This window comes from Myotis davidii, unplaced genomic scaffold (genome assembly GCF_000327345.1).
Source record: "Myotis davidii unplaced genomic scaffold, ASM32734v1 scaffold960, whole genome shotgun sequence".
In the NCBI taxonomy this organism is placed as follows: domain Eukaryota; kingdom Metazoa; phylum Chordata; class Mammalia; order Chiroptera; family Vespertilionidae; genus Myotis; species Myotis davidii.
Window position 1 is genome coordinate 1,804,250 of NW_006293003.1, and position 15,149 is coordinate 1,819,398.

Consider the following 15,149-nt stretch of genomic DNA (forward strand, 5'->3'; position numbering starts at 1 on the left):
CTCATACGAGGATATTTTTCCATTGGTTTTTAGAGAGTGGAAGAGAGGAGAAAAGACAGAGAGAAACATCGATGTGAGAGAAACACATCCACTGGTTGCCTCCTGCATGCGCCCTGACCAGGGCCCGGGCCGGGGAGGAACCTGCAACCGAGGTACGTGCCCTTGACCGGAATCAAACAAGAGGCCCTTTGGTCCGCAGGCCAACACTCGATCCACTGAGCCGCACTGGCTAGGACCGTGGTCAGCAAACTGTGGCTCGGGAGCCACATGCGGCTCTTTGGCCCCTTGAGTGTGGCTCTTCCACAAAATATCATGTGCGGACACGCACGTACAGTGCGACTGAAACTTCGTGGCTCATGCGCAGAAGTCGGTTTTCGGCCTGGACGAGTGTATTTTGAAGAAGTACTGTTGGTATTTGGCTCTGTTGACTAATGAGTTTGCCGACCATTGGGCTGGGGCAAGAGCTTTCTTTAAGAGCTGACTGTTCCCCACGTGTAACTTTGTGATCATGAACTTCTTAAGAGGTACCTTTCCTCTCAAAGAGGCAGCAGGTGGGGGGTGTCCCCGTGAGGCTGCAGGGGCCCCAGGGAAGACGACTCCCAGGAGTGAGACCGGGAGGGCCCGGGCTCCGGCAGCCTTGCCTTCCGGCCAGTTGGCCACGCTCCCCGTCTGCGTTTACACTTGGGCTGACATGTCTCCAGGCCACTTTCGTTTATTATCTTTAGGATTCATGAGCCACCCTGGAATGGGAGTCATTTAAACGTAACTTTTCCACTTCTCATACCTTCGGCCCCAAAAGATATACGGTTCTCACACACATTCTTCTTTTACACAGAAATTTCCAAGCAAAGTTTACATTTCAAGGAATTATTTTTAAGGTTCAGTTTACAGAGCGCTGTCTCGAGGAGATAATTATTTCCGGGGCCCTGTCCCCTGGTCACAGACTTTAAAACTCTGTTAACTTGAAAATAACCATGGCCTCCCCAGGTCTCGGCTTCTCCTCAGACAGAAGTCCCAGGAAGCAGTGATGAACGCCTGCATGTTCAGAGCAGCGTTGCAGCAGGGGCAGGGATAGGGAAGCAGGCATTCTCCTGCCATCGCCTTGGCTGTCTTTGCTGGGACAGAGCTGACCAGCAATCGCCAAGCCGTTCCCCGTCTTCCTCCCAGGTGTCCGTAGCTCAGGCTTTGGCAATAGCCCACTTTTGCCAGGAGAGTCCCTCAGGCTGGTGTGGCGAGGCTCCTCATGGACCCCACAGTGTCAAGGTCAAGGTCAAGGTCGGCTGTTTGGAATACTGGGTGCTGGTCCCCACCTGGGTGGTGTCATCTCGCTCCAATGTTCGGAGTGTCTTCACGGATGCATGCGCATGTGGGCACGTGTGTGTGTGTGTCCCATAGTAGATTTACAGAAATGGGGACAGCCACTGTCATACTGTACCTCTGCTATCCCTGGTCTTCGTGCGTTCCTCCGGCTGGGCGCTGGCCCAGAGCAAACACCCGGTCCCTCGGTGCTTAATTACGAAAGCCGCCTGGAGGAAGGTGTACCTGCCAACCCAGCCTGTCCCTGAAACGCGGCTACAGTCATGTTCTTCAGGGTCATTGGCATTTGAAGGCGCTCAGTGAGGAGCCCTGCCCTGGCCCCACTGGAAGGCAGGCACAGGGGCTGAGAGGGGGGATCAGTGACATCCACGGCCCCAGGAAGCTGGGCTGGGGCACGGCTTCCAGGGCTGCAGTCGCTGGTATCACCCCGAGTGTGGAAAACGGCAGCCCCATGCCCGCCCCTGGGTTCTCGCCTCTAAAATCGGCACCGTGGGGACGGAGAGGAATGGAGAGAGTGTGACTCCATGGCAGCCTGGCTCCCGGGTGGGGGGAGGGCAGGGCTGCGGCCGCCACATCCTTTCGCCCCTGGTCCAAACTCCCCAGCAGATAAGCCCACGCCCCCTAACGAGGGAGATGGGAGGAAAGGTGGCTGTGTGGATACGCGGGACTGTCTTCCTTCTTCCTTCTCATCAAGGTCATTGCCTCCCCGGGTGTGGCTGTGGAGAGTCACCTGCCTGTCCCAGGTCAAAGCCGTCCTTGAGCCAGGACCCCGTGCGGTTCCCAGCCCCGCGCCCCCTCCCTTGCTGCTAGTAGTAACCACCCCTCTTTCCCCTGACCTAGGGCTTGGTCATCGAGCGCCTGGGGCGGAGGCCCCTCCTCATCGGCGGCTTCGGGCTGATGACCATCTTCTTTGGGATCCTCACGGTCACACTGACGCTGCAGGTGAGAGCACGTGCCTGTCTCCCCGCTCCCCCCTCAGGAGCTCGGCGTGGAGCTGGCTCTCGGCTTCGGTGCCCAGGGCCTTGGGCTTAGGCAGGTGGCACTGTCTGCAGACACGCCCCCCCCAAGGGGCATCTCAGCCCGGAAGCCACTGGGGAGGCTTGAGGGGTGAGGCCTGAGCCTGGGAGACCAGCGACCTAATGAGCTGTGTGACCTTGGGGGTGTACATCCCCTCTCTAGGGGCTCTGGGGCCAGCCCACCTGGGTGTGAATCCCCGCTGTCCCACTTCCTCGCACAAAACTTTCGGCAACTCAACCTCTCTGCTCCTTGTGTCTGTAAAGTAGGCGCTGGAATGGCGTGGGGGTTAGCATTACCCCCATTTTCTGGATGCTGAAACGGGGCCCATAGATATAAAGTGACCTTTACAAGGTCGAAGACGTCCTTTAACCATGACCCTGTGCCGGTCCCCAGCCCCACAGCCCCCTTCCCTTGCTAGTAAGGCCTGAGGTCACACAGATGGATGGAGGAGGGGCTGGGGTGGGAACCCAGGTCCTCGATATGCCTGCCTCCTCACCTGCCCGCTGCTGCTACCTCGCAGGACCACGCCCCCTGGATCCCTTACCTGAGCATCGTCTGCATCCTGGCCATCATTGCATCCTTCTGCAGCGGCCCAGGTAGGGCGCCCCCCTTCTGCGCCAGCTGGCCCAGGGCTCGCGGCATCACCACGGAAGTCAGGGGCTCAGGGAGGGGCAGGGCCTGATTGGGGATGGAGGGGAAAGAGAGTTCCCAGCCATTCAAGTTCAGTGACGGCCTTCATTTCCACCCCACAGAGGGTGGGCAATGTGCCGCCCAAAGACACATTAGTTATAACATACAACAACTCGCGGCTGTGAGGGCGTGAGGCAGGCACACGCGTTTGGGATGAATTAATGATACTCAAGGTGCGGTCTGTGGCCACCCACAGACGAGTTACAGTTCCGTGCGGAAGATATGATGATGATGATAACAATGGCCATGGCTAAGATTTATTGATCACTGACCACATGCTATACTTAGCTCATGTAAGGCCCGTGGCAGCTCAAGAGACGGTGAGGATGGAGGGGACTTGCCGGGCACCAACAGGATGGCGATGCCGGACTCCAGCCCCTAATCACCACCTTACAGTGCCTGCAAGAGTGGAGTCTGGTGTGTGCACCCAGGACTCATGTCCAGCCCCAGCTTGGGCATTGCCCTCGTGGGAAAGTCCTCGCCTCTCCTTGAGCCTCAGTTTCCCCATCTGTAAAATGGCCCGTGTGGATGAGACTGAGGGCCTTGCCCTGCCGTGGCTCTGTGTCCGTGTCCCCGGTAAACTGAGAAGGGGTTCAGGGTGGTGTGGCCCTGCACTGCTCTCTGGGGGCGTCCCTGGTGTCTGTGGGCAGGCTCTGGGGGACTCTCTCTGGAGGCTGCTGTAGCTCCCTCACTCCGATCTCTGTCCCTGCTTTCAAATTACCGCTCCTCTACATGCCCGTCCCAAAGTCCCTCTGCCTCTTTTTTCTTCTTTTTTTATTTCAGGGAGGAAGGAAGAGGGAGAGAGAGAGAAACATCAGTAATAAGAGAGAATCACTGATCGGCTGCCTCCTGCACGCCCCACATTACGGGCTGAGCCCGCAACCACGTCCGGGCCTACTTGACTCTTCTTAAGAACCTGTCAGAATGGATCAGGGCCATCGTATGACCTCCTTTTACCTTAATCACCTCTTTAAAGACCCGTCTCTACACACAGTTACATTTTGGAGTGCTGAGGGTGGGACTTCAACATGTGGATTTGGTAGTGGGGGTCGGGGGGAGGGCGGGCCACACAATTCAGCCCATCACGGTGATCACAAGTAAAGGCCCTGGACTGAAAAGCCTCGGCTCTCACAGGGACAGGACCGAAAAGCCCCTGTAAGTGAGCTCCTACTCTGTGCCCAGCTGTGACCCAGATATTGGGAGAAGCTGCTAGAACAGCCCCCGCGGAGCTTACACTGCCAGATAGGGAGCCAGGCACGGCCAAGAAATATATAAATATAAAGCCAGGGCAACGGCAGTCCCATGGGGAGGAGGGGACCGACATAAGGCGATGAAGAGGGACAGGGTGAACAGTAGGGGGCGCCTTTTAACCGAGGCTGTAGGGTAAGGCCCCCCAGCACCTGTGCCACCTGAGCAAACTCCTACCAAAGTCAGGGCCTGAGTCCTGGCTCTGCCCCTCAGAGCTGGGGAACCTTGGGTAAGTGAGGGCACTTCTCTAGGCTGCAGTCTCCCCACCCCCCAGCTCCCCCGACCCAAGTACATGGTAGCCAATAGTCCCAGAGATGAAATGATAAGCATTCCTATACAACGTATTCCGTAAATGTCAGTCGCCGCATCATCCAATTGGCACACGGAGTCCTCCACCACGGCAGGCCCAGCTGGCTTCAGAGGCCATTCAGAAAAAAAAAAGGGAGGGGGCTACCGTTTGTTCAGATGAGCCAGGTCAGAGATGGTGTTCATGCCTTTCGGAGCTCTGGGCTGTAACCCAGCACCCACCCCGAGGCCACTGCTCACACAGGCAGAGGGGCTCTCCCACTGCCTGCGCTGCCACAGGAGATGGAGGCTGGCGGCATGGCCTCCTCCTCTGGGTGACTAATTCCGCGCCCCGGCTCTCCCTGCAGGCGGCATCCCCTTTGTCCTGACCGGCGAGTTCTTCCAGCAGTCCCAGCGGCCGGCAGCCTTCATCATAGCTGGCACCGTCAACTGGCTCTCCAACTTCGCCGTGGGCCTCCTCTTCCCCTTCATCCAGGTCTGGCTGGCAGGGGCCTCTTGCCCAGGGGTACCCTCTGATTCGGTAGCCCTCAGAGTGAGGGCCGATTCACAGAGCAGAGGCTGGCCTACCCACTGGAGACTCGCGCTATTGGCCTAAGGAAGGGAGAAGTGTGCCTCGGCCCAAACCTTTAACCCTTCTCCCTCCTGCACCTTCCAGGAGCGACCCCTAAATGCTAAGGGCTGCTTCAGAGAGAGTGAGCCTCCTGTCGTGGAGGGTATGCAAGCAAACCTGGGTAGAATCTCAAACCTGCAACCTGCCCATCGTTTTTGCTGTGTCTGTCACTGTGTGATCCCTATATAATCATGCAGCGAGTAACAGCATGTTGCAAGGGGGATCACCTTCATTCCCACGGGCTCACTTTCAGCAGGGCGGGCGCCCACTAGGCTGGAGCTCCAGGAGCCACACAAGAAACATGGATGGCGGGGAGGGGGAGTTCGGAAGAGGCGGGGAGGAATTCCAGCCAGAGGCCCTCTGCGGGGACCCCCTGGGTCAGTGTAGCGCATCCATGAAAAGCTGCTGGGCTCTGAGAAACAGGGGCTGTGACAAGGAGGCACTGAGGATGTGGAGGCTCTCAGTGTAGGACAGGGAACCCCAATAAAATGCATGGGTCCCCTTCCTGCTTCTCCCAGGTGGTCACCAAGCCCTCCCGGAGAATCCCCTGGAAACAGGTCTCAGGGTGCCTAGAGGAGAGGCACGTCCGGGGGGCCCAGCCCCCAACAGCTGGAACCCTGAGAGTCTTTTACTTGACAAACATTTATTGAGCAGCTACATGTACCAGGCTCTGCGGGCACAGGAGCTGCCGAGGTGACGGGTGCAGCTGGTCTAGTGCAGCCGGAGGGGCCGTTCTCGTCTGAGCATTCGCCACCATAACCAGGATACGTGAGCTAGAGGGACCGCACTCCACATTCCTCTCTTCCTTGTGCAAGGCTGCCTCAGAGTAACCGCCAGTGAGCTGTATCGTTTGCATAGTAGAAAAAGTGATGTTATCTGGGCCTAGTAGCGTTCCCTATTTTTCTTGTGAATTGAGGAATTTCACTTCCTTTTGACATCACACTTTTCTCACGTGTGTATTGGAGGGAAGGAAGAATGTGGTTCATGGAAAATATGAACTTAAGATGACGTTAGCTAGCCCAGCCAGTGTGGCTCAGTGGTTCAGCATTGACCTATGAACAGGAAGTCAAGTTCTATTCCAGTTTTTAAAACACACTTTTTAAAAAGGATAACCTTAGATAGCAATTGGCTGTCACGATGATTAAGTTTTATATGCCCACTTTTCTTTTTAATTTTTTATTGATTTCAGCAAGGAAGAGAGAGATAGAAACAACAATGATGAGAGAGAATCACTGACCGGCTGCCTCCTGCACACCCCACACTGGGGATTGAGCCCACAACCCCGGCCTGTGCTCTGACCAGGAATCAAAATGTGACCTCCTGTTCACAGGTCAACACTCAACCACTGAGCCACACCGGTCGGGCTATATGCCCACTTTTCTTAAAAAAAAAAAAAAAAGTAATAAATAAAGACTGCCACTTCCTCATCTTCCCTGGGGTTTGAAGCTGATTGATTCATGCCTCATGGGAGACATCTCCTGTGCACGATTATAAGGCACATTTGCGTGCGAAGCTGCACCTGGGAATGTTGACTAATGAATGGGGACCATCAAGAACAGTCCAACCCTCACTGGTTTGGCTCAGTGAATAGAGCATCAGCCTGCAGACTGAACGGTCCAGGGTTCGACTCTGGTCAAGGGCACATACATGCCCAGGTTGCGGGCTTGATCCCCAGTGTGGGGCATGCAGGAGGCAACCGATCAACAATTCTCTGCCATTGATGTTTCTATCTCTCGCTCCCTTCCTCTCTGAATTTTTTTTTTTTAACAAAGAACATTCTGCTCAATGTGGCTTCGTGGCCATGGGATGCTTGTCTGGTTGACGCTTTTGTCTCCACCTTTCCACAGAAAAGCCTGGGCACCTACTGCTTCCTGGTCTTTGCCGCCATCTGCTCCGCGGGTGCTCTCTACTTGTATTTCGTCCTCCCTGAGACCAAAAACCGAACCCACACCGAAATCAGCCAGGCATTTGCCAAAAGGAACAAGGCCTTCCCACCAGCGGAGAAGACAGACTCAGCCGTCACTGACGACAAGGCCACGAACAGGCCAAAAGCAGAGGCCTCTTCCACGCTGGACAATTACATCAAAAGTGGGATTATCTAAACCCCGGGGGCAGGGGGACATTTTTTCCTGCCAAGAGCCATTGGATACTTGTGACATCATCCTCAGGCCATACAAAATCATCCACGCAAAAAACAGCCTGTTCTATTTGGCCGAATCTTTCATTAACTCACCCTAATGCCTTGGCAGGGCCAGACCACATGGTTCCTAGGGTTTTAACAGCCTCCGGGCCAGACGGTCCCCACCCCGGTCATCAAGAGTGGTCTCACCATTTCAGAAAACCGAAGATCCCCCTACACGTTGAATATTACTATTTAAAAATGAGACTTTGCTCACTTAATACTGCAACCATTTGGGTGTCGTGCATGGCCGAGTCCCCCAAACTCTTCTGGAAGCTGGAAACAGCCACCCCTTGTGTTAGCAGACCCAACATTCTCCTCGATGGGTCCACGCCTGCCTTCTTCATGTCTGAGCCCATGGATCCAAGGTGAAATCGGGGAGGGAGCCCCCCAATGGTTTCTGGAAGGAACGTAGTCCCTGCTCCATCTGCCATAGCCATGAGCTGCCCCCAGTCACATCCTGAGTCCCCAGTGCACCTGGGCTTGGATCCTGGGCGCAGATGTCCAGAACTCGGGTGAAGGACCCTTCAGACCGCCTGGCAAATGCCTGGCTCCCATCTCTGGCTCTGCCCTGTGGGTCTCCGGCTCAGGGGAGCCTGGTGCCAACCCCCCTCCCCCTGCTCTGCCTTTCCTGGCTCTGTCCCACGGAGCTCAAGGCCTCCAGCCCGGAAGCACCGTCACCTCCACGGACCAGACAGGTCCCAGAGAACAGAGAGAGGACCCAGATGTGGGAGACCCAGAGGCCGATGCAAGAAGCAGCGTTACAGGAGGTGGGGCAGGCCCTGCAAAGCGAACGCTTTTCCGTCGGAGCCGCCAAACAAGGTTAAGGATGACTCTGAGGCTGACACAAGCGTGGAGGGAAGGACGGGGGATTGCCTGGTGCTGCCTGCCCCGCAGGGCTTCGTGGCCGCAGATCCCGGAAGAGATTTCGCTGAAAGACAGCATGTCAGTCAGGGCTCCCCAGAGGCACAGAAGTATACACACAGGCGCACCCCGGAGAGTCTGCAGGCTCGGCTCCAGGCCATCACAGGAAAGCAAGTCTCACAATGAATGAGTCACACAAATATGTGGTTTCCTGGTGCATCTAAACGTTGTTTTTACACTCTGTTGTAGTCTATCTTGTGTGCAATTGCATTATGTCTGAAGTATGTACATACTTTAATTAAAAGCTATTTATTGGGAAGAAAAAAAAATGCGAACCGTTTTCTGAGCCTTCAGCAAGTCGCAGTCTTTTTGTTGTTGTTGTTGTTGGTGGTGGTGGTGGTGGTTATTACAGATGCCAGTCGGTCTTTTTGCTGGTGGAGGGTCTTGCCTCAGGGCTGAGGGCGGTGATTGATGGGGGGCGTGGCTGAAGGCTGGGGAGGCAAGAAGGGTGGGGAGGCAATTTCTTCCGACAGCAGTGAAGCCTGCCACACCGATGGACCCTTCCTTTCACGCACGATTTCTCTGAAGCGTGCGATGCTGTGGTAGCGTCTTATCCACAGTAGAACTTCTTTCAAAATGGGATTCAGTCCCCCCACCCTGCCACTGTTTTATCAACAAAGTTTGTTAAATGTTATAAATCTTCAGCTGTCATTTCAGTGATCCTCACGGCATCTCCACCAGGAGAAATGGTGCCGGTAGACATGCTGATGGGAGGTTGCCCGCAAACCTTTTGTTTGCAAAAACAAAACCCACAATCTTTCTGAAGCACAATAAGACCAGGTAGCCTGTGTCTGACTCCAACACTGCCCAGCCCAGACTAGCCATGGCTCATCTTGGCTGCTTCTCCACACGACGTCTCGAAGAGCTTTTCTCTTCCTCTTTTCCTCGGAATCCCAAGAATGCTGACTTTAAAAAACAAACATTTTTACTGATTTCAGAGAGAGGAAGGGAGAGGGAGAGAGTGAAAGAATCAATAATGAGAGAGAATCATGGATCGACTGCCTCCTTCACGCCCCCTACTGGGGATCGAGCCTGCAACCCGGTCCTGTGCCCTTGACAGGGAACCAAACTATGACCTCCTGGCTCATCAGTCAACATTCAACCACTGAGTCACGTCGGCCGGGCTTTAGCCTCTTTCTGGAACATACGAGGCATCAGAAAAATTGCCTTTATTGGAGGGAGGGGCCGATGAAAAAATGTGGATGCAGTGACAGGCACACTGGCCACCCACCTTAGACCAGGAAGTTGAAGGGCACCCCCTACGGGTGCGGGGAAGGGAGCAGTGAGGATCCAGGGCCTGGACTTCCTGGAGCAGAGGGGCCATGACCGCCCCGACCTGCCTAGCAGCAGCCTTTGCTTATGGGAGTCAAAGCCTCTCTTATTTGGGGTTTCTCGTACTCATGACCAAACCTGAACTCGATTCATAAAGTTCTCACAGGAGGGAGCCCACAAATGAGGATGTATCAAGCCGATCCAGTGGTCTAGACACCGGGCAAGCTGCTTCCGTGGGGCCCGGTACGTCCAGCGAAGCGGCAGGGACTCTTGTTCTGGATGGTCTGGGTGCAGCTGCAGTGCCTCGGAGCTGTCTGGGGTGCTGACCTGGGTTTTCTGCCTGACAACACTAACTTCCCTTCTTTTCAAGTTTGAAAAATACCTCCACGGTATGGCCTATGAGGCTAGAGAAAACCCGTGAAGTAACCATTACTGGATTCCTTTCGTTTGATCTAGACCCTGTGCTCCCCCCGCTGAGTCCAGCCACGTTTACTGTTCCCATCACTGCTCTGCAGCACCTCAGACATTTGGCCCAGCCCCCTGTCTCCAGAACAACCCCTCTGATCTGCATCTCCACCCGTGAACCCCACCGGACATGGGTCCCTTCCACGTGACAGCCCGCCACCCGCGACCTGGGGTGGACCGAAACGTCACAGCCCTGGGGTCAGCCTCCATCGCATGGAACCCATGCAACGTGCTTCGGCCGCTGAGACGTCGGAAAATGTGACACAAGCGGAAGTTGATGGGGGCTTGTGCTCTAGGGCTTTCTTAGATGCTGACGGCATCGTGTGCAGAAGCCCAGGCCAGCCTCCTTGGGAATGAAAGACCCCACAGAGAGGCTGAGCCCACCCCAGGGGGCCTCCACCTGGATGCAGCTGTGTGGGTGAGTCCACAAGAAAGCCGCAGAAGGCTCACCCAACCAACCACAGAGTCACAAGAAAGAAGAAACTGTTGCTTTAGCCCAGCCGGCGTGGCTCCGTGGTTGAACATCAGCTTATGAACCAGGAGGTCAGAGTTCGATGACCGGTCAGGGCACATGCGAAGGTGGTGAGCTCGACTCCCAGTGTGGGGTGTGAAGAAGCAGCTGATCAATGATTCTCTCTCATCATTGATGTTTCTTTCTTTTCCTTTCCCTTCCTCTCTGAAATCAATAAAAATATTTTTTTAAAGGGGCGGCATTTTCCTGCCCACAGTTCTGTGGGTGAGCAAATAGGGCATTTCTCTGGGTGCACGCAGTGTCTTCTGGATCCCCCCTGGCACTTGTGGTCAGGTGGTATCAGCTGGAGGCCGGTGGCCTTGGGTGGCCCCATTCACAGGTCAGGGGCCCCGACGGGGATGGCTAGCACAGCAGGGCTGGCGGGCCCGCTCTGTGTGGTCTCTGCATGAAGGGTTTCAGTGTCAGGGAGGGCCCCCTGGCCATCACAGAGCAGCGGCGTTCTAAGAGGGTGAGAACAGAACCTGCAAAGTCACTAGACCAGTGGTTCTCAACCTTCTGGCCCTTTAAATACAGTTCCTCATGTTGTGACCCAACCATAAAATTATTTTCGTTGCTACTTCATCACTGTCATGTTGCTACTGTGATGAATCGTCATGTAAATATCTGATATGCAGGATGGTCTTAGGCGATCCCTGTGAAAGGGTCGTTCGACCGCCAAAGGGGTCTTGACCCACAGGTTGAGAACCGCTGCACTAGAGGCTGAAGATGGGAACTCACACAGCACTCCTCCCCTGACCAAAGCAAGTCTAGGACCAGCCCCGATTCAGGGGGAAGGGAAATAGATTTCACCTCCTGCTGGGACGCATCTAAAGTCACGTGGCCAGCTTGGGGTGACTGTGGCCGGCCCTGCAGACAGCCCACCACCTGCAAAGTGCAGACATCAACTTCACAGAGAAGTCGCAGAGAGGCCCAGCTGCTCATATGCTCCACCCAGAAGTGGTAGCCGGGGCCCAGGGCATTGATTGACAACCCTTCCAGAGCCCTCTGGAACCAGGAGGGAGTCCGGAGCGAACCGGGGAGGATGCGACCCACCGACCCACCCACCCACCACCCACCGTGTGTTCAGATAACAAAACTGAAGCTGGCCGCATCCGAGGCAGGCCCTGTGCATGGGAAAGGGATGACGAGTCAGACTCCTTTGCCTTCAGCACTTGCCAATGCACATCCATTCATTAAGTCTGATTACTGCAGCCAGAGCGTCATGGGAGGGGGAGAGATTGACAACCCGGGGGAGGGAGAGGGGCTTTACCTAAAGATTCCCGCCCTGATTTGGTTATAAATAGCCCACCAAGGAAATCAGGCTCCTGGGCAGGCCCTGATTGTGGTGGGTGTTGGGATGCGGGCATCGGACATCGTGGCCGCCTGTGAGGGCACAGACGCTCTCGACTGATTGGGAGACTGATTGGGAAGCTGCGGCTTCTGACCTCTGGGCTGGCTGCGGGGTGTAAGTGGGGGATCTGCACTAACGCAGCAGGTAGGACACAGCGAACACCAAGGGCACTTCTCAGAAGGGAAAAGACGGCCAAGGCCACGGTGTCCTGAGGTGCCCCAGAGCTGCCTTACTCCCTGCCCTGCAGCCTGGGGACACTGGTGCTCAGGTGCACAGGGGATAGGGACCAACCTAAATCTCAGCTGCCCACCCTCCTGTGGACTCAGCAGCCGCTACGACCCCGCCATTCCTTCTTTCCTTCCACACACTTCTGTTCAGCCCCAGCTCAGGGCCTGCCTCCTTCACACACTATTTCTGTGAGCGTTTGGAGTGTTTGGAATACTGCTTCCTGTGGAATAGTGGGAGACGGGCAAGGTTACCTTGAAAGAGCTGGGTGTGTCTCCCACCGGGGCGCTCATCACAGCGTCTGCCCGGATCCCAGGAGATAAGGCAGAGTGGGCGCTCCAGCCCAAGTGCATGTCTACATAACTAAAAGAACTGTGAGGGGAGCCCTGGCCTGTGTTGCTCAGTGGTGAGAGCATCCGCCTGCAGACAGAAGGGTCACGGGTTTGATTCCAAGTCCAGGGCACATACCTGGGTTGCAGGTTCAATTCCCTGGGCCCAGCTGGAGAGGAAACCAATCGACGTGTCTCTCTCCAGCTGATGTTTCTCTCTCTTCTCCTTCTTCCTTTCCTTCCACTCTCTAGAAATCAGTGGGAAAAAATGTCCTCAGGTGAGGATTTAAAAAAAGAAAGGAAAGGTGAGGGACAGGAAAGCTGGCGTATATAGATTGTTTAGTTGCCGTCTCCTCTGGCTACGAATACTTTGCGATGGCAGGAGGCAGCGGTGAGGGAGGCGTGAGGGAAGAGGCACGCAGTGCAGGTGAGAGCTGGTGGGAATCCGACTCCCTGACCTGGGTGTCAGGGCACGGAGCCTCTCCCCACAGACCTGTGCGAGTTAAAGGAGCCAGCCAGCCGGGCAGCACGCCTCTGAGTGATGTATTGCGACTTCTCTCTGGGGTCTCGTATTTGTTACGGTTGCTTTATGGCACCCAACTGCTCTGGCAAAGGAAGCTTGGGAGGAGGGCTACAAGGACAGAGAAGCCACTCTGCAGCCACCCCAGCCGGGCCAGGCGTCCCAGTCACACTACGGGACAGCCTGCGGCACCATTAGAGGCAGCAGTGTGCAGAGTCGGGAGCCAGCCAGCAGATGCCGGCTCAGCCCTCGTCATGACCTGGCCTCTCGGGATGACCCCTCCACCCCAACATCCTTAACTTCATCACATCTCTTGCCATATAAGGGAATGTTCCCCCTTTTGCCATAGAAGGTACCATTCACAGGCCCTGGGAACTGGGATGTGAACATCGTTGGGGCCCATGACTCGGCCTGCACGGTCACCAAGGCTATGTCAGCAGCATCCCCTCTGCACCACCAGGCTTCCTGTGTTCTCAGTCCTGAAATGCAGCAGCCTCCCATCACGTGCCCCATCAGGAAGTCAATCTGGCCAATGGGACAGTCCCCCATCGTCTTAGTTCTTACTCTTCTGTTCGGCCATCTGCCTGCCCTGCTCGGCTCATCTGCCTGAAGAGGAATCTGAATGCTGTGCGAGTTCCTGCTGCCTGACCCTCATTTATTTAGAAAATCACAGAAGTAGTCAGAGAAAGGAAGGCACAGGCCAGGTGAACTCCCAGGAGGGAGAGCACGCTGGGTCCTCATCCTAAGGCTTTAAGGGTGCAGAGTGTAGGGGAGGTCCCAGGGGAAGGTCTCGATAGAATACTCAGCAGCTTCCCAGATGGGTCCTTCAGGGTCAGGGTCTCCACTGATTGATTGGTCAACACCAGGGCACGGGGTCAGTATCCAATGCATCTGGTTCTGAGGTCAGCCGTGGAGTTGACTGTCTGGTGTTTGCTTCTTTTCTGGGCCTGGAGCTGAAACACAACTAAGGCCTAGATGTTAGCCTAGGTCAGGGGTCTACACCGCATCACCAGTGATAAGCCGGGGAAGAAAGCCAACCTGGGGGCTAGGTCCCACCCTACAACTGTCTGTTGCTAGGCACCCGGGGCTTTCCGCCCTGGTGACCTTCTGTACCTGGCCCATCGTCCTCGCTCTGCTCTTGTCTGTCTAGCTGCCTCCCGCAGCTCTCCCCATCCCGACCTCTTGGGCTGGCATGGAGCCCACAAGACTCAGCTTCCCCTGCCTCCCCGGGCTGACTTCCCCAGGCACCTCACACTCCAGCCAGACTGACCTCCTCGCTCTCTGTTGCCTCCAGACAACCAAACCCAGAGGCACATGGGGGCAGAGTTTCAGAACCACAGGAAAACCACCCACCTCAGGTCTAGAGATAAGGAGCGCAGCTGCAGGATAAAGCTGGTCAACGCCCCAGACTTCCTGTGGGGTGGCCGAGGAGCCCACAGATGACACATTCCAGCGAGGCATCTGGTCAACCCCATTCATGTCATTCCTGTGCACCTGGTGCCTCCACGTGAACCAGGGCCCCTGCGTTCATGAGACTCACGGGCCTAGCACAGCCGTGGGCATGGGAATGGTCTGGGAGCAGCGACAGATGGCAATGGCAGGGTCAGAAAAATGCTCTTACTAACCTCAAAGGGTTGTGACCAGGGCTGTTCAAGAAAAAATGGGATGGATGTGCCCGGATGGGATATCTGAGGGGCCCCCCCCTAAGCCCCCAGGACTCAGGCCTAAGGGAGGGAATGGGGAGCAGAGTTGGCCACCCCCAAATATGCCTCTTTGGAAAATCGATTCTTTCAAGCGGTTCTTTTCAAGGGCCAGGAGGCTCAGGAAGAACCTTTGACCACCCCCCTAACTGCCTGAAGGAATGTGGATGGAAGGCGGGAGCTATCACGGTAGATACTATAACTGCAGTCCCACCTGAACTAGGTGTGGCAGGCTGGGGAGAGCCTCGACCGGCCCATTTGAGCAAAGTCCTCTCTGGAGCCCATTGTCTCCACAAGGCCCAGCAAACATTTTTCACTAAACATTAACCCTCTTCGCCTCCCTGTAAACTGCCTCACTTCCTTCTCCTTGGTCCAGAATGGCACGGAGACCTCCGTCTGCCTTTGGGACATCCACCGTCTTTGTAATTCGTCATGCTCATGTGAATTCCCAGTGCATAGGTATTGCATTGCTTTTTTTCCCCCAG

The 15,149-nt window shown here is 55.6% G+C and overlaps 1 protein-coding gene and 1 long non-coding RNA gene across 3 annotated transcripts in view; one reads left to right on the forward strand and one right to left on the reverse strand.

Annotated features, from left to right (window-relative positions):
* Positions 1-8,548, forward strand: part of SLC2A9 (solute carrier family 2 (facilitated glucose transporter), member 9) — a 52,702-nt gene extending 44,154 nt beyond the window's left edge. For both annotated transcript variants that reach the window (XM_015565785.1, XM_006766571.2), the window contains 4 exons: positions 2,158-2,259; positions 2,855-2,930; positions 4,926-5,053; positions 7,036-8,548. In XM_015565785.1, the coding sequence (XP_015421271.1) occupies positions 2,158-2,259; positions 2,855-2,930; positions 4,926-5,053; positions 7,036-7,290 (561 nt within the window). In that variant the 3' untranslated portion in view covers positions 7,291-8,548. The remainder of the gene's footprint in view (positions 1-2,157; positions 2,260-2,854; positions 2,931-4,925; positions 5,054-7,035) is intronic.
* The window catches only part of LOC107183538, a 25,005-nt gene extending 10,876 nt beyond the window's left edge, over positions 1-14,129 (reverse strand). The window contains exons 1-2 of the long non-coding RNA XR_001514332.1: positions 14,029-14,129; positions 6,894-6,897 (exon numbers count right to left, since the gene is read on the reverse strand). This is a non-coding gene — a long non-coding RNA (uncharacterized LOC107183538). The remainder of the gene's footprint in view (positions 1-6,893; positions 6,898-14,028) is intronic.
* Between the last annotated feature and the right edge of the window lie 1,020 nt (positions 14,130-15,149).